Consider the following 23,585-nt stretch of genomic DNA (forward strand, 5'->3'; position numbering starts at 1 on the left):
AAGACACCTGATGTGCTTTTGAGGAAAACCTTGAGACAGCGTGGAGCAACGAAGGGCCTTACCCTGCCGAAAATTCAGTCACCTCCATTAACCTCACCCTGCTCCCAAGTTCAACTGCTTTGTCGAGGCTGGGCACCCCGGGAACCGGCCAGCCCCCCTCGGCCCTCGGGCCAGCCTCCCAGGACAGCCGCAGCCTGCTGACGGGTGGCACGGCCAGCCCGCCAGCCACCGCGCCCGCGCCCGCGCCCGCACCCCGCCCCGCCCCGCCCTGGCACGCGCGCGCGGCGGGGAGGGGAGGGAGCGGGGGAGGGCGCGTGGGTCAGCCCCGCTCCTGGGGGAGGGGGCGGCCGGAGCCGTGCCCGGGTGAGCGCCCCGCGCGCATGCGCCCGGAGCGTGGCGGCGCCCCCGCTCGGCTCCATTCGGGCCGCGCTCGGCTATTTCCGCCTCTTTGTTTTAAACTCCGGGCCGAGCCTTTTAATTTTACCCTCCTCCCCCCCCCCTTTTTTTTTTTAATTTTTTTTTTGGCGGGGGAGGAGAAGAGGGGCTGGTGTTTCCCTCTGTCTCGCGTTACCTTGCTCGCATCCTCTGCTTTCTCTCTGCAGTGGCGCCCGGAGAAGGACGGGCCGGGGAGCAGAAGATCGGTGGTGGGGAGCAAACCCGCCCCCCCCGCCAGCCCCGTGAAGCGACCGCGCCCCTCCCCCGCCAACGGACACGGCGCCGCCCCTCCCCCGTCAGGTCAGTCCGTGGCCGCGGCGTTGCGTGGGGTGGCGTGGGGGTCCGCCGGTAGCGGGGCGGAGGTCCCGGCCTTCCCCCACCCCGCTGTGGGGCCGCGGGCCGCGTGAGGCCCGGCGAGGGTCTTGGGGACAGGGCGGGCCTGCCTCCCCCCTACCCTCCGCCCGCCGGTGTTTGCGGCGGGGGGCTGCGGGTGGGCCTCCCGGCACGGGTGGGGTAGGGTGCGGGGCGAGGGTCTTCGCTGCCCCGCGGGGGGTGGGGTTCCGCGGAGGAGCGGGCCTTCTGCCTCCCAGATGTCCGGGGTTTGAGGGGGGTGCACCGGTGTGCTGTGCTTGAACTTCCCGTGCTGCAGCAAGCACGCTGTATCCTCGGGGAGGGTGGCGGTGTTAATAGGGGAGATTGGATTTTGTGGGGGGTTCCCCTCCCCAGACACCCCTTCCGGAGCAGGGAGTCTTCCGTGGGCTAGGGGAGCGTCTGACCTTGTCCTTCTGTCTGTCTGGACAGCTGTCCCCCCGCCCCAGGGGAAGGTGGCTCTTGTCTTCTGGGGGAAAGGAAACCCCGGAACCTCCCCTTCCATCCCTTCCTACCCCCGAGCAGAGTTGCCTGTTGTGTGGAGGGGCCCAGGACTGGCAGCTCAGCCGCGGGCAAGGCCGTGGTGCCTGTGGGGAGCGGGGTGGATGGAGCTGTCCCGAGTTGTCCCTGAATGCTTCCTCCCCTTCAGGGGTGGCTTTGCGGAGCTCCAAAATGCCACGGCTTTGGGAGAAAAAAAGGGTCCCTTTGAGGGGCGGGGTGGCGGTTGGTAGCGGTGGAGATACTGTTTCCAGTAAGATAGAGAATAGAGGGGACATGCCCCTTGTGCGTACGACCTCACCTGTGCAGTTGTGTGGCTTCAGTGCTGTGTATCTAAGTGGCATATGGGATTTTAAGTCTTGTGAGAAGTAGGAAGTGAAGTGGTACTCGTAGGTAAAATATAGAAAGCTTGTGGTCTGAGTTGTTTTAAGGTCTTAGCATATATTTATTTATTTATTTGATATTACAAAATTCTGATTGTTTTCTCGACCACTGAGTTTTAGTGAGTTGTCACGCTGTCAGATTTGGGTCTATTAAGTTAGTCTCTTTTAGTCTGGAAGTGTCAGGCATTGCTTCAGAGTGCCCTATGTGGAAAGTTTAGCATGTCCTGAAGTTAATAAGGCTCACAGGAGGCTTGATGATTATGGTTTATGAAGTACTTGGATGTTCTTTTGTTACTTCATGTTTGATTTTTTTTCTTTTTTTAATTGTTGCAAACTATCACTTTATGCATGCTTTGTGTCAAATTAGTTTAGCCGTTTCCTGCCTTCTGTATGAAATGTGTGCCTCGGAGAAATCAGTTCAAGAAATTCTGTTTTATTATCTGTGTTATATGCTCTGGAATGTTCTTCTTGAAATATTTTGTTTGGTGTTTTTTGAAATAATGCTACATAATTGTTTTCCAGAGTTTCATGGAAGAATTAAGTTTGTGGATGAAAAGGTTTGAATTTAAAAAAGACACAACAAACACAAAACAGTTGAGATGAACCTTATGTTTAAGGAGCATCCCATGTATGTATCTTCCATTGTAAATTGGTTTCCTTTATAAAGCATGAACAACTAGGCATATGCTAAATATGTTGTTATTATTGTTGGGTAGCATACTTGTGAACTTTATGTTCATTCTTTTAGTGGCAGATCAGATGAGAATCTGAACTGTGATACTTATCGAGTCTCATAAAGGTGCTCTGCAATTCATATAATTCTTTGGTTGGTGAGAAGGTGAACAGAAATAGAAACCTTGTACCATTCCAGTAGCTCTGCTGTTTCAAATGTAAGTTGTACTTGTAGATACTTTATAATGTGTTTAAAATACAGAACCTGTGCAGAACTGAAGGTACTTGGTGAGATCATGTAGGATGCATTAGAAAAGGGTCAGGCGGTTTTCTAAAGAGATACATGGGGTACTGCAACAGAAAGCTTGGAAATAAATAATTTTTAAAGCATTTTGTAAATCACTTTTTGAGCAAAATCTGTTTGATTTCTTTATGTGGGCTGATCTAGCCAGCTTGATCTTGTTACTCTGCTGTCACCATAGAAAATCAAGACTGAACACTTCTAAATGCTGTTTTAAAGTCAACTAAGAGATTGTAACTATGGTTGCCTAATACTAATGCCTAGAATGGCAGAAATTAATTACCATGCTATGAAAGACTTCTACTAAGAGACTGTAAAGTATAGCTTCTAGTTGCTGCAGCTGCCCAACCTACTCTTACTTCTCCTGACTACCTACATGATTTAGAGGACGTCATCTCTAAGCTTTGTATTTGAGATACAGGTAAGCTTTCTTGTCAAGAACCGTTATACATTTGCTTTAATAGCTTCCATTTTCTTTTGCCCATATGACTGTTTAATCTAGGCAGCCTTTTTAGCTTTTGTCAGGTAATGATCTCCCAGGACTGAAATAATTTCAGATTAAATTCCTGAACTCTCTGGGAAACTCTGTAAGTAGAAATAGAAGCATTTCCATTGAAGCTCTAAGCTAGATATGACCTACAAAGTGGATGTGGATGTGATGTTTTGAAAAGCATGCATGTTGATAGTGTTTCACTTTTCAGGTGCTGTCTTAAGAGATGATACCAGCTTACAAGAAAGTGTAATGAGATCCTGTATGCTATAAAATAAACATTTTCTCTATTTTTTTTGCTTGGGAACTAGAGGAAGTAGAGTTACTAAATGGAAGCTTTTATTGATAATGGTATTTGGAGATGCAGTGGATTTAAGGCTGTTGGCATTCCTGAGGGTTTAGTAGTTTAAACTCTGTTCTCTTTTTGTCATTGGTAGTAAAGATGTTTAATGATGGTTGAAATTACTCTGATTTGCTAGGTTAGGTATGTTTAGAGGAAATGTAGAGAAAACCTGCTCAGGGCAGTTGGATTGGAATAGGTTAAAAGCCAGGCAGAAGCTGTCTGTCTTTTAGCTTAGGCAAGACTTATTTTGAAGCTCTGTCTTGAAGTAAATATATAGTTTTGCATTCCTTGCACCTCCCTTTTTAAAATGCAAGCTTGCTGTATTAGGCTTTAAGTGTAGCTAATATGTGAAAGTCATAAATGCAATAAAAGGGAAGAGAGAAAGGGGTTATTCTGCATTAAAAGCAGTCTTTGCTATTGTGATATGTTACAGTTTCACTGCTAACTGAAGACATGCTGTAAACAGTGTTTGTTCTATAATGGCTCTAAAGAGCCAAGAAAAAACTTGCTGCTCCTATCTGAATTAGATTTCCTCAAGTTAATTTTACTGAATAAGTGCATCTATATTTAAATCAACTGACTATGAAAGTGAAATACTCAGCGTGATGAGTAGTGAGATTGAAAGCCTTATTTGCTTTTGAAAGTTTGATTGAAGTTTGATACTGTAGAGACCTGAAGTCCTGCAATCATATTGCAGAGCCAGCATTGTAGGAAGGAATAAAGCAGCAGTGAGTTGATCAATGATACTATTTTCCCTTTTTTTTTCTTTTTTTTTTTCCTTAATCAGAAACAGTACTTTATACTAGGAGCTTCGTATTTTACGTAGGAACTTCAGGGTCTTTCTATTCCTTTGTCAAACATAGCGTGTATTATTCAAAAGTGGGGGGAATGGCAAAGTATGATGAGCTCAAGTTACTTGTTCTTTGTGCCAAAAGATGACTGCTCTCACAGTTATGACTGCCTCTTTTTCAAATCACAGTTTTAAGTTAATGGAGCCAGTGGGGGAAATTGTTGAGGGGGTGGGGGGGGGGGAGAACTGGACATAATCGAAGTATGTGTGTTGGCATTACTACAATGCAGGGTAAGATTGTAAGGAAGAAATACGCAACTGTGAAGAAAACCAGTTTTTTTGGTAGTTTTGCTGCTAGTGGAAGAACTTATTTAAACTAGCTCTACCATTATTTTCCATCTCTCTGCAAATTGGCAAGAAGGAGACTTATTATTATGCCTACAGACATATATTTAGGTTGACGTTAGCAGATAACTATTTTGTATCCTGACCTTGTGACTGTCAATAACATAGAAGTATATCTACATTAAAAGGGCTTGTGGTTTGGTGGCAATAAGAATCCTTCTTGTCTGAAACTGAGGCTATCCTTATTGTTGGAAACTGAGGATATCTTTGCTTTGTGAATAGCATAAATTAATTTTGATTTAAGGTAGGAAGCATTCTGTGTATGTTGTATGTTGGCGAGAATGTACTGTGCTGTATTTGCTTAATTAAGACAGGAAAGTTATTTTTTCAGATTGCCAGAATGAGTATCGTGTTATTTGCTGACTTGCAAATGGCATCTTGTCAAGTTTTTCAGGTTTAGTTAAGAATTTTCTTTTCACTCTGCATAACTAGATAGTCAGTGATGCTATCTTTAGTTGATTATTATATAATCATTGTTACTGGATATAATGCAAATCTTGTGTGAATTATGTGTGATGTTATGCCAGAACAGGTTGTCTCTGCTATCTTCTCTTGCAACGTGCATGCAAATGTTATATTAATGTTTGTAACCATAAATGTCATTTATTCATGAAAATATGTAAGCGTTGCCAGTGCAGTCTTTGCCAATTTTTTGTCAGGTAATGTGTTGTGCTGCACAGCTTTTTCTAGTTTGTCACCTGAAAGAACAAGCTGAAACGTACAATGCAACTAACTTATATATTCTTTATGAATAATTGTCTCTGACATTTTGTTGTATCTGAACTATTAGTTTTAGTATGCAGATTGGCATAGTGAAAGCCATAGGTCAGTTGATTACTTAGTTGAAGGACATTGCCAAACTTATTTTACTTTAGTAGACAGGATGTTTATTTTTATTATAACAAATCTATTTTTTGTACTGAGCAGTGGCAATCAGCAGAATTTATTTGAGGAATGAGATTTTTTTTTTATTTTTTTTTTTGTAACATAGTGGCATGCTTTGTTCTTTCAGAGTGACTTTTCCCAAAAATCATTTTGACATAGAGACATTTGCAAGTTAAAAGTTGTGTATGGATTGAGATCTTATCTTAACTCTTTGTTGCAGATGATTGTATTTCATACTGTTCCATTGTGGTAATAATTGGGTTTTGTTTCATTTATATTTTTTCCTAAAATATAAAGTATGTTCTAGACACAAGAACTCCAATCTTGATTTGAGGATTCAAAATAGGCAAGAGGTAAGGGAATTTTTTATGTGCTTGTTTAAGTACCGAATCATGCACACAGCTGAAAATACATATGCCCCTGTTTCTAAATCAAAGTATTTATATTTCAGACTCTAACTTTTGTTAAACCTGTATCTGTTAAAGATACTTCTAACACTATTTCTGTACTTTAAGAGAGTGCTAACACACTGTAATCATATCAGTCCTTTTAATGTGTGAAATACTTTGCTTTCCATCTTTGAATTATTCCTTTTTTCTAAGGTGTGGACCCCAAACCAGTGTACAGTGTTTGTCTGATTGGTTCTGTCTGTGCTTATGAAAGCCCCACAGTTGTGGTGCTACAGTGAAGGGATTCCCTTAGTCTTTTTTGCTTTAGCACTATACTAGCTGGCTGTTTCGTGACTGTTTTTCAAGCTTTACTGAATCTTTTTCAAGGAAAAGCAAGCATAACACCACCACTTGTTAAATGCTCACTTAGAATTTCTTACCCACAAGTGCAAGTTGCTCTTGCCCTATGCAGAAGCCTGCACTTGCAGAAAAGCTCTTTTGTGTTGCTGGGAAACAGTGTAGTAAAAAAATTATGCTCTGTGAGTGAAATCTATCAGGTTTAAAGATGAACATTTACCTTTTTTAGGAACAGTTGCATGGATTTATTTGCATGGATTTATTTCATTTGTTGAATGAAGAAACTAAACTGACTTTTCCTGTAGCAGTTTCCTAAGGCTGATTGCAAAGTAGCCTTGAATCTTAAATCAATTTATGCTTTAATGTCCTGCTTTTTGTATTGGGTTGCCATGAGATGATGATTAATTCACAGGTGTTTAGTTAAAATCTTGTTAAGGGAAAGTTCTTTGATCTATGCTTATACTGTTCTCAGGCACATTGTGAAGCAATGCCCAATATTTTTGTATTTTTTTCCTGGAAAATCCTTTCTTCCTTCCCAACCATCTCTTCCCAGCATGTTTGGATTTCATAAATTATCATTACCTTACCTTGACTCTGTACTTTTAAATTCTGAAGTTCATTGCTACAATCTATGTCTATTCCTGCAGTGAAATATAAAATCGAGTCCATTTGAAATACTGAGGCAATACCTTATTTTACCAGAAGTTTCAGTATAACTGTTACTGAGCAGTAGCAGTTTAATTGAACGGTGCTTTTTAGTAACATTTATCCTAGTTAACAGTAGTGTTATGCTTGGTGGCACCAGAGTGAGTAGTGTATTTGCATTAGAATTTATTATTCTTGTGTTTCTAATCTTGTACTTCTATTTCTTGGCTGGCTAGAATGAGGTGGAAGTCCCTCTCAAGATCAGATCGTTCTGTAACAATTTCAGAAGAGCCTTGTGTTTATATTAATAAAATGCTTCATTCATACTTCTTATTTCAACCACTGTCCATAAGAAAACTAGTCTAGATTTGTATAGGCTTATATCTGAGGTAGCATAAATGGCACTGGACCAGATAAAAAGGCTTCTGGGTAACTAGTGGAGCTAATTTTCTTCAGTTCACATTCTTGCATGTGAGATTCTTTCAAGACTTGACAGAAGTTACCAGAAGCAGTCTGTGTGTGTTGATCGAAGTGGTATTAAATGAATTTTGGCACTTGAAGGTTTTATTTTGTTAATATCTTCAAAATATGTAGGTATAAAAAGGACTGTATTAGTTGCAGTCATTTTTAGTGCAACTTTTTAGGCATAGTCTTAGATGCTATCACCAGAAAATTTTATCAGGAATGTGTTTGCTCTAATCTGTAACAGTTACTCAAATTATGTAAGGTTATCATGCCCAGATGATAATAGCTCATGGGTTGTGTGATTATGATTTTATGACTAAAAATGGCTTGAATTTGGACAAAGTGTTACAGATACAGAGAGGGTGTTTTTTGTTTTTTTTTTTTTTTTTGACAAAAAGATATTTTACCCTGGTCTTTTTTCTTTTTTACTGAAGTTAACAATGCAATGGGACACAAGAAAGTGTAGGACTAACTCTGTATATAAGCCATTCTGTGATCAAGTATGTAAATGGATTATGGTTTACAAATTAAGTATTTTTGCTACTTTGGGAAGGGAAAGTACATTCTGTCCCCATGTTTCAGTTCCTCGCTCCACAACTCTGCCACATGGGTCAGATGACTTGCTTAGTGGGACTTGAGATAGGCTTCCAAAGCCACTGCTCTGTCAGGGCGTTTGTTCTCCAATCACAAGCATGAGTCGACACTGAATTGAATCTCTGGAGGTGATTGGAAAGTATCATGGGGATTTATTTTCTCTTTAGAATGTGGAAATACAGAGTATAAGGATAAGTGAAAAGATTCCAGATTCCTCTTCTGTAGCCTCCATTATTACGCCTGATGTTACTGCAAGATATATTTGCTGGAAGAGTGAAGACAAGGGAAAAATGGGCTGCTTTTGCTTATCCCCAAGATTCCTTAGCCACTTATTTCTTCCCATGATAAGTAACCTTTTTTCAAGTTAACCATCCGTTATTGCCATCTGCAGACATTGACAATTTTAGCATGAAAATGAAAAAAAAAAAAAAAAATTCAGCTCTCTCTCCTCCCAGCTTTAATCCAAACCCAAGAGAATGAACTTTTTTCCCCTGAAATTACTTTTTCAAATGCTTACAGTGTATGAAGAGGTCTACACATCGTACATCCTGAGAGAAAAAGTCTTTCTGATGCCCAGGATTTTCTGTGTGGAGTTCACTGTGAGACAGGGTCTGTTCTGTCCTTGTCAGCCAAACTTTTAATGATACATGTTTCTTGTGAGGTATTTTATTAAGTTGTGTTGTAAAGAATGGAGGGAAAGAGTGTCAGTGAAGATGTCATCTATTTAAACAACGTATTACATCTTTATTAATGTTTGTAAGTTATTTTCATTGTCCCTTATGCCATAGTTTGGTCTCCAAAAGCAATTCTTGGTGAATTGCAGAGAAGAACCAAATTAAAGCCTGTAGCTACTGCTAGTAGGCTGCAGTAGTTAACACATTGCACTGAAAGACTGTTTCTTCCCTTTTTACTCTACATGTCATACATCCACCTAGTGTTTGAAATTTGTTGTAAGTAGCAGTAAGGGTCTGTGAAAGTGATTTTGCCTTTAAAAATTTCTGGGAGCAGACTTCACATGTGCCTGGAATGCAATTATTATGATACATAGCAAAGGTAGTGCTTGTTTATTTACTTATTTTTCTTGCATGGACTGTCAGATGCTGTTTACGCTGAACCTTTTCAGAGAATATTTTCTTGCTACAGTTTGTGTATAGTTTGTACGAATGTGCAGCTGAGGAGTTTTGTTGGTAATGGCCATCTCTTTAAATGGTAATTGTCAATTATGTGGTAATTCTGTAAGTTCAGTATGTTTTTAATGATCGATACCTTTTCGTATAGAATGAATGAAAGATTGATATAAAAAACTCTAGCTCGTGGATGACTTGCCACTGCTTTCTTTGTAGCTTGCTGCTTTCTGATCTGCTGCTGTAGATTATAAAGATTCTGCAGTGTATCATAGAATCATTATGTCGTTGTGAAGTGCTATTGTGAATGCCTGACTCCTCACAGCATAAAAGCCATTGAGTGGTTATTTGTCTGTTTTCATACTAGTTTTCTACATCGCTGTCCTTTTAAAACCAAACAAACAAAAACACCAAAAAAGTTGGTCTACTGATCAATTCTCTACTGATTTTATTTTTTATCAAGTCTGTTACTTTGTTTCATCTGTTAACGCGGTCTTTGTTTACTTGAAGTTGGAAAGAGCTAGCTGCTTAGCTATTGGTTTTTTGTTTCCATTTCTTTATTTTCACCAACAATCTGCCATACCTATAAAAGCTGACATCTATACTTGTTTTAAGGGATTCTGAGGAGTTTTGTGCAAAGATCTAAATACAGAGCATGTCTTCAACTTGTTCATGGACTAAAACTAAACTATCTCAGAGGCTGTAGAGTACCATTAATCACCATGACTGGATAAGGAAGAGAAATTTAACTTTTGTTCTATTCAAGGATGTGTCTTCTATACTTCTGACTCTGGAGAGACAGACGAGCATATGACAAAATCACTATGTGCAGGGCTGGGAAGGGAAACTTCTGTTCAGGAGGTAGTTAATTTCTCTTGCTAGCTGGAGTATGTGAAGCTTGAGTTAGTGCTGCATCAGGTGCTGAGTAAGTTACAGTAAGGGAAACTGGTAATTGCTTACTTTCTCTGAGATTCTGTTAAGCAGTTGGTATTTGGCCGTTTAGAGAATGTTTTCATGGCTATTCCTTATTAAAGTGTAGATCTTACTGAACAGAAGGGAAATGCAGACCATCGTTTTGGGAGATCTTACTAATGTATGCTGTAAGAACAGCACTTGAGAATTATGGCTGACAGTCAAGTTGATTGATCTAGCTCTCATTCCACCTGCCTTTTTTCTGAAGAGTTTCCCCTTGCTCTTCAACTACATTGAGCCTGTACTGGCATAAAGCTGCCTTCATCCATGGCTTGTGCTAATATTCTATACTGTGAAAATAAGTACATCGATGTATAAGGAATTTTTGCTTCTCAGTGTCCTTCTCTAGCAAGGAGGGTGGACAGTTGCAGCAAGTAATTTCTAAAACCACAGAAAGGAGGCTCTCAAAGCCCTTACACAAGTGAAACTAGTCTCATGGTGAGACTATTTTGTTGCCTTAATAATTTAGACCTTTCAGCTCCTGCCTACTGCCGAGCAACTTTTCTCTGTTTTAAATAAAATAGCAGAAGTCAGGTCACAGGTCACAGCAGTGATCAGATCACAGCAAAGAATTCAGTTTTATAAATGCTGAATCTTCTCATGCTAATGTTTTCCACTGGATTTCTCTGTCAAGAGTCCTTGTCCATTAAACTGGTGTCATGTTGCAGCGTTAGGACTGACAGACAAGATAGTGATATTGTAATGGTGTTGCTCTTCTTTTTGGTCAGAGTTTGCAGAACTACCTATTAATAATGGCTTTGATACAGAATTTAGAATGATTGAATGGTATTCCATATGTTCTATGAGGTTTTCTTGAATTGTGACACATTATTAGATTATGCAGTGAAAAAATGTCTTAACAGTTAAATTTTGGAAATCTTTCTTTACTGCAACATGGCCAGTGAAACATCAAAAAAACTCCAAAACAAACAAACAAACCCCACCAACAAAATGAAAAAAGGTTTGATAATTGTAGGTATCTTTTCTGTGAAGTGTCATTTCTTTGTGAAAGATAATGCATGTTTTTGTATCACTAGACATTTAATTTCTTCCCTCCCTTCCTACACACATGCAGAACACTGGATCTAATGATGATGAGGAGGAAATGAAAATGAATGGAATGTGAGGGCTTTAAAGGTATTTTTTTCTACAGGTGTAAGTTTTCAAAGACTGTTATCCTGTTGAGAATGTTGTGAACCTTTTCGAACTGGAAATTTGGAGTGTTCTTAAATAATTTGCAGTGGGGTTGGGTGGGAAAGGATGGTTGTTCCAGTTTTTTTAAATAACAAAAATCTCACCCCAAAGAAAAACCACTAAAAAAAAATAAATATCTGTGGTCAGTTAGACAGGTACTTGAGACTGCTGGTTTCTGCACTCTTGACTTGAAAATGTAGTACTTGTTTTACATAAGTAAACATAGCAGTCTAAGGAAATTTCAGAGATATCAGGCTTATGTTGTTGTCTGAAAAGCAGATGTGTTTCCCGGTGTGCAATGAGCCAATAATTACACACTCAGGAGAGACATTATTTATTTCATATTTGCACAAAGATGGGTCCTAGGTGGTAATTCCACAAAGCTAGTACACCACACTGAAGAAAAAGAATGTATTTATTCTGTTACGTGATTAGTAAAAACCCGCCTAAATTTACATTCATTGGTTACCATCTCATCTACTATTGGCCAGTTATAATTAAATTAGCCTTGCTTGCTATGTAGATTAGTGCACATGCTCCTTGCAGGTGGTGGGGGGCAAGTTCTTCCAGCCTGGAACTGAGTCGCACATTGTGATCTCCCCCTGGCACCTTTACCTTTCCCCCAGTTCATGTTGCTTTGGCAATCATCTGGCCTTTGGCACCTTCTGGAGCAGAATGTTTCTTTTTATCAGTCACATCTTATATTAATTAGGTCCAGTTATCCTTAACGTTTCTTTTCTCTCTGATGGACCTGGAGTATTCTTGCCAAGTTGGCAGTGCACACGCAGCATCCTCAAAACATCAGGGCCTAATTGTTCCAGGGTGTCCTTACTCTATGAATGCCAACTGTGTGCCTTTCTGATTACAGCTGTACTTTTTAATTTGATATATACAAAATACATCTTGCATAAAATAGTCAAACTGTTCTAAATCTCTGAGTTATTCTTCAGCAATGTCACTGTAATGATTTCATTAAGTCTACCTAAAGCGTGAGGTGGAATCTTTCCTGTATGCAATGTGACTGATCCCAAACACAAGCATCTTAAGATAAGTTCAGAACTTACAGCCTACGAGAAACATGGGTGATGAAATATAGTTGTGAATATCTTCTCTGTTTTGGTAAAACACACTTTCAAACCTCTGTGCTGTCTGCTGCTTCTAATGGCTGAAGTTATTGCACTTAATTGCTGAAAAGCTGTAAAGGTAAAAAACTGTTAAGATGGCCTGGTTAGAATAACAGTAGCTTAGGGCTACTCTTCATGTTCTTGTTCTTTTTTAATATGGTAAAGGTGGCATGTTAAAATAAGCCAAGAGCTGCAAAAGCTAGAATTACTGTATTGGAAGAATGTTTTTTGTGCTTATTGCATAAGTGCAGTTTTTTTCTCTGTCCTTATAGTCTATTTCATTATAAATGGGAAAGAATTAAAAAAAAACACCACAAAACACAAGAAACAAAAAAACAAAAAAACCACCACACAGTAAACTAGATTACATTTTGGTGTTTAATTTTCTCTTTCTTCCAGGAGAATAACCTTCCTTTTCTTCCTCCTTTGTTCAAACTATTTTTCAATTTCCTTTCTATTACCTGTTGAACGTTGCCATTTCTTTCCTAACTCTTCTAAAGTATTCATTCTTCTACTACAAGTATACGTGCTATTGTCACTCTAATCGCAGTCTTCATTTTAAGTGAGTGCTGTTTATATTGAAGCCTATTTCTCAGTCGGTTTGAGTGAAGTTTACACTGGTACAACAGGAGAAAAAGAGAGTTCTGCTGAACACACTTGCTTCGTCCAGGTTGCTGTTTTTTCCCTGCCTTTGTAGGGTTGACAAGTGCCTATTCATTGCCTTTGATTCTGCAGAGGGCAGATGGCCCTAAGGGTTTTTTGCACAGCTGTGGAATAGAGGGCCTTAAAGTGCCTTGGCAGTTCAGCTGCTTCATTGCAGGTTGATGGAAATGCCTTTTGGGCCTTCAGCACAGTGGCTAGCTGTCCACCGTCTTTCAAGGGAAATTTGTCACATGTAATGGATGATACTTGAATGAAAGACTTGCCATGAGAAATGTGTGCTGCATGAGGCCTATAGGGCTGACACTAAAGAAGGGTCTGCTAGAGTAAGAGCCAATGCTGCTTCATGACAAGTGCACCTTCTCTAATAAGTGATGATTTTCTCGTGGTATTTTAGTATGGCTATCACTGGTGGAAGGGGAGGGAGAGGGGAAGATAGCAAACAAGCAGCAGTGTAGCTTGGCTTAAAGTTAGGTGACATAAGTCGGGCTAGAAGCGTCATGGTGGGATTTGAAAAGTTCCATGCTACTGTTGTGATCAAAATAGTTTTTCACAATGTGTTTATCTTGTAAGGCATTAAAACTGAAATTTTTGATTGAAGTACTGTAACACATAACTGAAGTACTGTAGATTTCTTCCTAAAAGCACCTGGAAAGATAGAATTGGCTACTTCAGATATTAGTCTCTAGTGTCATAAGCATACTCAACTGAAGATTAATTTTGTTTTAAAAATAGTTAACTTTAAACTTTAAAAAGTTCCTAGTATTTCATTTATGCTAAAGATTCTACTCAGCAAAGAAGTGGAAATGACAATTCGTGTCTCACGGAAAACTTGAAACTTTTGGCTTTAGTCTGTTCAGCCCAGGACTAGTACATTTTGGTAGTTTACTTGACACAGTCCAAGGTATTTAGTGAAGCAAATAGCAAGTCCTCGTAACAGAAAAGTCAGATGTTACTGTGTTGTCTCCAAATATTAGGTCTGTTGTGTTCCTGCTTATTAAATATAATCAAGCCTTTTGCAGGTAAAATGGTGCTGAATTTGATTAGGTTGTCTTGACTTATACAGTCAGTTTTATCAATGAGAAGTAAAAGTGTACTGATGCGGGTTTTTAGCCCCTGTTGAGTGTTTCTGTACTTTGAAACTTTTGGGCAAATATAATTGTATCTTAGGTTACTTTTGGACTGAATCATCTCTTTGAACAGGCTGGGTGTGTGGTCAGACTGGTGTGTTTGTTCAAGTAAAGGGGCAGATGTGCATAGCAGAGTGAGAACTGTGGAATAGAAACACAGCAGGCCAGAACTGGTTTGGCACAGGATGTTGTCTGAGTCCTCAAGCTGGTGGAGCTCAGGATGCAGGTATACTAGACTTCACAAGTTGTTTTGGCGCCGTCATATTCTTCCCATTATGCTGAGCCAGGCAGTGTTTGAAATCCAAAAATGAATGAGAACTTGTCAAGAAAACTGGCTCTGTTCTGCAGTGCTATTTGGTATTGCTCAGACTTTGTCATAAAGGGTGTCAGTGCAAGTGATCTGAGTGTCTCTCCTCTCCTATTGTACTTGAGGTCTTAAAGTGATGATGAGCAGTTGCAACAGGTGTTTCCTATAAAGCTTTGAAAATGGTCACTGTGAAAACAGATTCTATTTAGTTTGTGTTAACATCTAGTTAAAAGAAAGTTGTTGTGTGCCTTGCATAACGCCAGAGTTCTCTGCTATTTATACTCACTGTACTTTGTATCCTCCAAACATAAAGAACTTGCAGAATACTGTCTGCTGTAAAATTAGCAGTGTTGTCTAAATTTGATCCAATGCTTAAACCCTGTACAATTTTCATTTTTAACATCAGTTGGATTTATGCTAGTGAAGACTCAAAGCTAACTGTTTCTCTTAAGTTCAGAATGTCTAGCAGTGCATGCTCCTTTATATTGAACAAAGTGAAATGCTTTTAAAGATAACAAGGAGAAATTCCTTGGTTACTTGAAAAATATGCCACAGTAGTGAAGTAAAGTATATTTTTTAGATTATGATTCCAACCCGTTGCAGGTATATTGACAAAGAATTACAAGCTATTGGAGTAAACTTCAGTGATTGTAATTTTTTTTCCTGCTGGCAGTGATTGACAAGTGTAGCTTTATTCCAACTGTTAATGGGTTGATGTATTATTGAAATGATTTATATGTCTCCTTGTTAAGAAAAAGGAAGTTTTTAATAGCACATTCTACTGTATTTTTTAACAGAGAGAAATCTGGCAGTCTTTGGAAGTAACATGTACAAGCTTCTGGTGCTTTTGTTCTATTGTAACACCTGCAAGTCCCAGCTCTGATGGTTCTGATTTTGTATTGCATTCTTGTATCCCTTCCTCAATGTTTTCACTTTAACAAATGTGTTTTGAGAGAGAAAAAAAAGAAAAAAAAGAGGGAAAAACTTGTCAAAACTGAAGTTTAAAGACTTCAAGGTAATAATTGGGGCAATCAAATCCTGGAAGATATGAAGGACCGGTTTTGGTGGAAAGAAAAAAAGCTTTTCTGCTCTGTTGATTAAAATCCTGCTATAAAATTTAATACTAAATAAAAAATGCTAACTATCAGGTTTGTTTTCACATTTGCAGTCAATTGAAAGGCTAGGATTGTGTCTGGGGTAAAACTGCAGCAGCAGGAGTTCAAAGGAGACTAGATAACTGTGCTACATCGTTGGTTCAATTTGTATCTGAAAGAGATGGAGGTTAGAACAATAGAAGTGTGAGCAGAGTGCATCTTAAAGCCCTCCTGGGGTTTCAAGAACAAAAGAAGAAAGATCTTGCAAGCTCCTTTTAATTTGTGTTGCATGGTTTATGGGTAGCTAACTTCATGTAAGTTACTGGGTGTACATTTGAATCCAGAAAGAATACAGAACACATACTAACCATTTGCAAGGTATGGGGCAATTCTAGCAACATTTCCTCATCTTCTGTAGTAGCAGCACAGAGGCAATTATTGGACACAGCAGTGGAGTCGAAAGCTTTGATCACTGAAATTTTTTAACCAAAGGCACGGACATGTAATTTTTCAAATCTTTTAAGTTTTTTTGGCTTAATTAACCATCAAGTGCTGTAATCTGGGCTTAAACTACATGAGGATGTTAAAAAGAAAAGTGACTGCTCATAAAATATGCCTTCAGTTGAGTTGTAGCACCTTTCTAGTTCTTACCTGCTGGTAGCTTCTGGCTTCTCACTATGGATTTCCATTTAGACAGCTACTGTTTATGGGGCTGCCAGTGTGTCTGGACCAGTAAGTGGAGTCAGGCGACTGAAAACCTAAATTTTTAAAGGCCTTTTACTAAATACCAAGAGGAATTGTCTTTGGTTCCTATATGAAGATTCTTTATCATCGCTCTTTCAAAAATAGGTGATATTTGCATGAGAGTGGGGAAAATTGTGGTTTCCGATGGAGATCTGTAACTGCTTCAGATAAAAGGTATAAAAATCCTGGTACTCAGGTTACCTACCAACAATACCTTTTCTTTGTCTTTGTTAATAAGTGATTGGTTTCTGGGGTTGTAGAATCACATATAACATTTTATGTAACTAGATGTTTTCATTGTAGGATTAGGATTTTTCAACAGTGGAAGTTAAAACATATGTATGTAAGGGGAAGGAGGAAGGGAAAGCACCAAAACTTGAGGTTTTTTAGGAGTTGATGGCATGGGTCCATAAGGCTTCTTGCTTCTCCATGGTGAACTTTTGAAGCCCTTATTATCTTGCATGGAATCATAGGGCAATTGGTGCAAATCTACACCACCAGTTCAAATGACAACTAAAAGTCACTTGGTATTTTGACTTGCTTGTCTGTTCTGCAGATGACATAGTAATGAAGATTACAGTCTGTTTCAGCTGTGGTTAAGTCTTATATGACTTTCTCTGAAGTGCATGAATATTAAACATTTAAAAAGTGATGTAGGTTCAGATAGTAGAATCTCACTGAAGATTTGGTTTTAAAGGACTTTGTTCTTTATGAGATTCAGGGCTAGTTTTGGCTAATTCTTAATTACTGGAAGTCATGGATCTCTTTGTCTCCTTCTAATCCATGTGTACTGAATTGAAACAAAGTGCCTTTTTAATGGCTTGTAGTTTCTGTCTCTAAATTCTCAACAAGGAGGACGTTGGAAATTATTCTTCTAGTGTATGACAAATATGTCTATAACATTTTGCCAAGACTTAAGCTGGGCTAGTTCTCAGGTTAAGAGTAGTCTTCAGAAGCCTCCTGCCTCTAGCAGTGATTTTGATCTCTGATAATGAGCCAGATTTTATTCAGAGGAGGTGGCAGTGGTATTCATTAATGAAATGAAGGTCACTCCTGAGATGATGCTGTGTTTTTATAGTATTTTTGAAGACTTTAGGAACTTTGACACTGTAAGACCTCTTCCCAGTTTTATCAGTGGTTGTAATGCATGTTGATAGGAAATGATCTTGTACCCTCAGCACTAAACAAAGGAAATAGCAGAATGTAGAGAGTAGTGTGAATGTAATTAAACTAGTGATTCTTTGTCAGAAATGGAAAATTTTTTAGTAGGATCAAATCTAGCCAGTCAGACATTTTTATCCAGGTTATCTTATAGAAAATTTTAGCTTTTGTTGCATAGATGTTCTCCTGCATCCCGGTATTTGTTAGTCCGCTCTTAGGACTGTGTTAGGACTCTACCATGAACAACTCATGATCCGAACAACCAAGTACGTTTTAATTGGAAGAAGTGTCTGGAATGCACCTTGCTTAAGAGTTTTGAAGGATGTGGTTTCACAGGCTGTGGAGGCAAGCTAATGAGTCGCTGCTGCCAAAGGAAGTTCAGTTTTCCCTCTGCGGTGCATCCTCTTCCCTTGAGCATTCTCAAGTTCTCCTTTAACCTTTCTATGAATAAGTGAATTTATCAGTCCAGCAGAAGACTATCCACAGAATTATGAGTCATTCCCAAAGCATCCCTAAGCCTTGTAACAGCACTACCTGTATGGAAGATGCTTTTTTAATGAGACTCTATTAAGAGCTGCTTTGAGCAATATAGTGATGGGATTCTAAAGTTCTGCTAATCAAGGCAGCTAGATGGCAGATAAGGAAAAATGTTTTCTCCTTCAAAATGTCAAAAGAATATCTTTCAAGAAAGTTTACTGACAGTGTAATCTATAAAAGCTTTTCTAAACAAAAGTTTAATTAACTAAACTTTATTTTAATCATATGCCTTACTAATTTATGTGAAAGACCTTTGTGCATTACAGGTATTATATGATAAACCACAAAACCTGTAGTAAGTTCATCTGATTAAAAAATTAAAAATAATTGTATTGATATTTTAGAGCTTTGAGACCATTAAACAACCTTTTCTCATTGGTTTATATTACAAATGGGACAGATTTCTCGAGGTTATCTAATACTAAATGAAACATGTGCTTTGAGAGAGTGTATTTCCTCATTTTCCCATCTTAGTTCTTCTCTGCTTATGCTGCAGCTGCCTAAGCTCTACCAGAATGAAATGGAAATGGCTTATATAACTGTAACAGGATTTCAGAGTATTGACAGATACATTGAATGCTTGCTGTTCCTCACTATTGGAATACTTCTGCAACCCAAAACCAGTGAAAGCAGCTGTGTGAAAATGGTTTCTGTGGAGGGTAAGGTACCAGCTGACCTTAAATACAAACTTGTAGAGGTTTGCACATAATAGTCTGGTGAGTTTTAGAAACTCTGTCATCCCTGTTAACAGATGAATGCAAAAATTATGAAAGATACTTGCTTGTCCTATGATTCTTTCTATTTAATACCGCCCCCCCCCCCGCCCCCCCCCCCCCCCCGCCCAAGATGGTACTCAGTCTGCTGGGGTGTGTAAGAGGAGGGCATAAAATTCTTCGTAATAAAATTTCATCCTAACTTTCTCTAAATGGGCTTAGTATTGTGGTGATAATGGACATTGTGGTTAAGTACCACATCTCTAATTTCAGTGATGTTGAGTACAAGCAGAGCAAACAAAAACAGTGCAAGATACCAAGTTTTAAAAGAGTTTTGAGGTTTCAGAACCTTTTTGTCTTGCCCTTTCCCTTCCCTCTGCTTTTCTGCTGCTGATTCCTACTCTGTCCACTATATTACTTGCCTCAGAGGTTAAAAGGAGGAAGTGATTGGGAAGGCTGGGGTTGAAGATGAGAGGATCCTGTTTCCCTTAATAGCTGGTGCTACAGGTGCAATGAAACTTAAAATTTTCATGGTGTTGCAGTAGAGTCACCTCATATGCTCTCAGTATGCAAGTCTCCAGAGACACTGCTGCTCATGGCCAATCTTTTGCCAAAGACACCTTTCCTCCAAAGATGAAGAACTTCAGTACTGGTTCTAAAGTTTGGAGTTCTGATCCTGGTGGTTGGCATCTGGTGCTAACGGTGATTCAGTGTCTTAGGTCTGAAACTTGCCTGGCTGGCTAGGTACCTCTTAGTGACCGATGTAGGAAAAGTCAATTAACTCTATCCTGTCTTAAATGATAGAAATTCACAATACTAAATGTCCCTGTATTTTTGTGGTAGTATGTTTACTGCCATTTTAAATGTCCATTCAAGAAACCTAGCAAAGTTTAATCAATGGATTTTTCTTTCTGAGGTTTACAGTCTAGCTTTATGATATTAATACACACAACCGATAAAATTTAGGAACCCTGACTGTAGTACGCTGCTTTTGAGATGGCTACTTTATTTGAGGAAAAAACCCCAAAGGACCATATGAACAACCTTCCTTCCCCCAATATCTTAATATGCTTCAAGAAAAGAATAGAAAATTATTTTTAGCCCCTCTTAAAGTACTCTGAGAATTGGATTAATCTTGCGTTTTGTACCCTTTTGGCTAGTTACATGAATGCATGATTTTTGTAATTAATGTTTCTTTCGCTGGGGTGAATGCTTTTGCCAATCAGTGGTCAGCTTTTTTTGTTTTCCATTTTACATCTTTATATTTTACTTTTATTTTCCCCCTTTTTCTTTTGTAACATAGCTGCAGTCATTTGGATTAGTTCCAATGACTTCTGAGTATCGATTTTAACACATCGTGGTACAATGAAGTCTGTATGGAAATTTCTAAGCTCAAGGTAGATCGCTGTAACTGCACTTAAGGTAGCTTTTTAAATTAATACTCTGATTGAAAGAAAACTGAAAAGCTATGAAAAAATTCTCATATCATGTATTCTGATCATGTTTTATTTCTGATAAGAGGTGCCTGCCATCTGTTGCCACTTGAAAAGCATCCTATTGCTGAATTATGAGAATGTGATGTCTTCCATAATTACACTTGCCAATGTGTCTTGGGTGGATGTAATACATATTTATCCCTTGCCTTACTCTATATGAAGAGTTGAGGCAGTAGAAAGAGTGAAATAGGAAGGATATGGGGAATAACGCACTGGGGCTGACAGTTGTGATGGTAGGTGGGAAGCAATCAAGTAAGTAGGCCAGGTTGCATTTAGTGTGTATATACATTTTGCTTACTTTAAAAATCTGCTGTTCTCTTACTTTTTACTCTTATTGCTCCTCTTTCTGAACAGAACCTTTTAAAATGCCAGGTCTGATTTAGTATTGATGCTTTATACATATTCATATAAGGCAATTTTCAGTCATCATTGTTTGAAGTCAGGAAGACCTTAGTCTTGCATTTCTTTGCACTGTGTTTGCTTTCACCTTCAGAGCTGAAGGCAGCTAATGCCAAAAGCTGTCTCCAGCTTGATAGAAGCAGGGTGCTTAATTTCTGCGCTCTTTTGAATTTTCATTTGTACATTTTAAATATGCTTTTATTTTCTTTCCTTATATATACTTCTGCAACAAAAAGCTATAGCGGGCTTCTACACGAAAGGTTTGAAGATGTTACAGGTAGTCTTTACAAGAGGGGATTAATAATTGATGCACTGCAAATCAAAGAATTGAAGGTATGGCGTAGTTTGCATTCGTTGGTCTGCGGTTGGCATACTGAGAAGGATAGAACACATATTTATTGTCATCTTTGTGAGTTTGCTGTGACCTTGCTGTATCAGGGGCTCCATGTTAGAGAAACAATAAAAGTCTGAAGTATTGTCTGGATCATTTAGTTAACTTTGCCGATGTGTCCGCCATCTCCCACTGTCTCTAGGTAAGTAAACAAGGCTTCTGATTACCTACATTAACTGAAGTGTGAGACTATTACAGATATTTGGGAATGTTTTTCTAAAGTCCTCCTAAACTTAGCTCTTAGTTAGTTTATGCATGTGATTTCTTTCCATAGTGTGTGTTTAGCTTAAATAAATAACTCTTTCTGCTTTCTCCTTATAAGTAGCAGTCATACTGCCCTCTCAGGCCAGGATGTGATAGGGGAATATAGGAAGGGCAGAGGTTTTTTTTCGTTCACACTGTTCTAATTGTGATAACCCTTTCTGGTACTTAGTCCAGTTTCACGCCATTCTTCCTTAATGTGTTCAACTAGAATTGAATATTTTTTCAGAAGGTATTTCACCAATGGCTTACAAAATTGCACTGACAGCGGACTGTGGCTGTTGAAACTAACCCGTGACACATTCTGGGTTAATATATATCTGATCATGGCTGCAGTAAATATTGCTAATGTTTGAAACTTGTGCTTTCACATGTTTGGATGGAAGGCACTGTATATGAGGGATTTTATATTACTAAGTCATGGTGACTATGAATTCACACCTACTATGAATCTAATAAAGCTCAACGCTCAACATTTACCAGAAATGAAATATGAGTCTCAATGCAAGGATGATGTCCATCTTATTTGCAGTGTTATGTTATGCTAACGGGTAGACAAAGATGTAGATGAGTTTTTAAAGTACAGTAAAATACTGCATATTACAACTCTCTACTCTTTTGTCTTTTTATTGGCAAACTGGTATTTATTGTATTTAGTTGTTTTTATTAAAGGAAAAACAGTTAATTATTTAGTTGATTTTCTAAGTGTCTTCCTTAATGTAGTGCTTTATAAGCATCTGTTGTCAGGTGAAAAGTTAAAGAAAGTAAATAACTGCCATAATTTGGGTATTTGTGTATCTCTCTTGCTGCAGACGCTTTGAGGGATTGGTTGTGTGACCATTTTTAGCTAAAATTTAGCAAGCAGGTAGTAGTTGTTTGACTGTTCCAGACCCTAATACAGTCAGTTTTAATACAGACTCCAAATCTAATTAATGTATGAGAGAAAATATTTAAATAAAACCTTATATTAAAATGTCTTAGTATCCAGGCCTGGTATGACACCTGTGTGTCAGTAACTTTGTAACTAGTAACTAGTAACTTTGATTTTTTTTTTTTATGATTAGATGCCAAACTGAGATAGAATGGCTCTGTTGGTTTTTTGTTTGTTTGTTTTTTTAAATATAGTTAACATTTTGATAGTACTTTTGTGAATTTTTGAAGAAAGTTAATTCCTGTAACAGCTGGGAGGAAGCGGTGTTTGATGTTCCTCATTCTTCTCTGCAAAATGAAATGACGGAAAATAAGGTACCAAAATCTGTGTGAAGGGGTGTAGGACCCAGTTTTGAATCACTTGGTTGTCAGTTGCATTGCTATTTCTTCTGCCTTGCTGAAGTCCTTTTTTCCTCATTATGTCTTTTACTAATAACATGCAAGACAGAAATTTTGAAGTGTCATCTTTGCTGTTTTGACAACTTACTCCAGGGCATAATTCATTTTGTGTAGACAGAAAGAGGTGTTTTATGGAAAAGTATTGGATAGATCAGTCCCTCATTACACCATAACAGGTAAGTATGTGGGGTGAATAAAGATTGAATAGGTAGATTTAATGCTACTATGTCCTGATTATTACTTCTACTTTATCTCAAACTTTTGTGTCACTCTTTACCTGTCATTTATTAACAGTGGTGTCTTGTATTTTGCATTGAAATGAATGAGACCTGTGTAAAAGTGAATGTGTTTTGCTTTGGGGTGGACATTTCTTAAGGTACCTTAGTGCAACTGTTAGTAATGTTGTGACTACACCCCAAGTAGTTTCTCTTTAACCTGTTAGTCAAGTCTCCTCAAAAAAGACCAAAGTACTCTTGAACATAATAGAGCAAAGAAATGAGTAGTATATGGTCATTTTCAGAGGATGTTTTTATGAAAGTGATGTGATATTAGAGTCTCTTCTTTGTTTTTTATTACCTGATGGCTGACATTGTCATTAATCATGATCTAACTTCTCTAAAATAATGTGACAGACTTTATTTCAAAGAAGTTGGCTAAAGATCACTTTATTCATACTTTGCTTGACTTGTCTAGTCACCAACTACTCTTTGACTTTTGATCATGAATTAAATTCTTAAAAACTTAAGAGTAATGTGTAATGACTACTGAATAGTAACAATTTCTGACTTAAAAATCTGACTAGTGTAAAACCCATCACAGAAGCAATCTCTTGGGTAGTAATATTGAAGATTGAGTTATACTTACTACATACAGGCAATTTTACTACAGAAATATTCAGGCAGATCTTAGTTTGGTTGCTAGGTGGTTG

General features: G+C 38.5%; 1 protein-coding gene across 11 annotated transcripts in view; it reads left to right on the top strand.

The window, feature by feature from the left end:
- Positions 1 to 376: 376 nt before the first annotated feature.
- The window catches only part of PCGF3 (polycomb group ring finger 3), a 63,699-nt gene continuing 40,490 nt past the window's right edge, over positions 377 to 23,585 (top strand). For 3 of the 11 annotated variants that reach the window (XM_075021775.1, XM_075021774.1, XM_075021779.1), the window contains exons 1-3: positions 763 to 2,313; positions 2,840 to 3,079; positions 5,869 to 5,924. Coding sequence is in view for 3 of the 11 variants with exons in the window: in XM_075021772.1 (XP_074877873.1) it covers positions 381 to 735; positions 5,869 to 5,924 (411 nt within the window). In the remaining 8 variants the exon portion in view is untranslated. Of the gene's footprint in view, positions 736 to 762; positions 2,314 to 2,839; positions 3,080 to 4,526; positions 4,931 to 5,868; positions 5,925 to 23,585 lie in introns of those variants that run through there. The other 8 variants (XM_075021772.1, XM_075021771.1, XM_075021773.1 and 5 more) reach the window with 7 other exon arrangements.

Source organism: Buteo buteo, chromosome Z (genome assembly GCF_964188355.1).
Source record: "Buteo buteo chromosome Z, bButBut1.hap1.1, whole genome shotgun sequence".
NCBI classification, from domain to species: domain Eukaryota; kingdom Metazoa; phylum Chordata; class Aves; order Accipitriformes; family Accipitridae; genus Buteo; species Buteo buteo.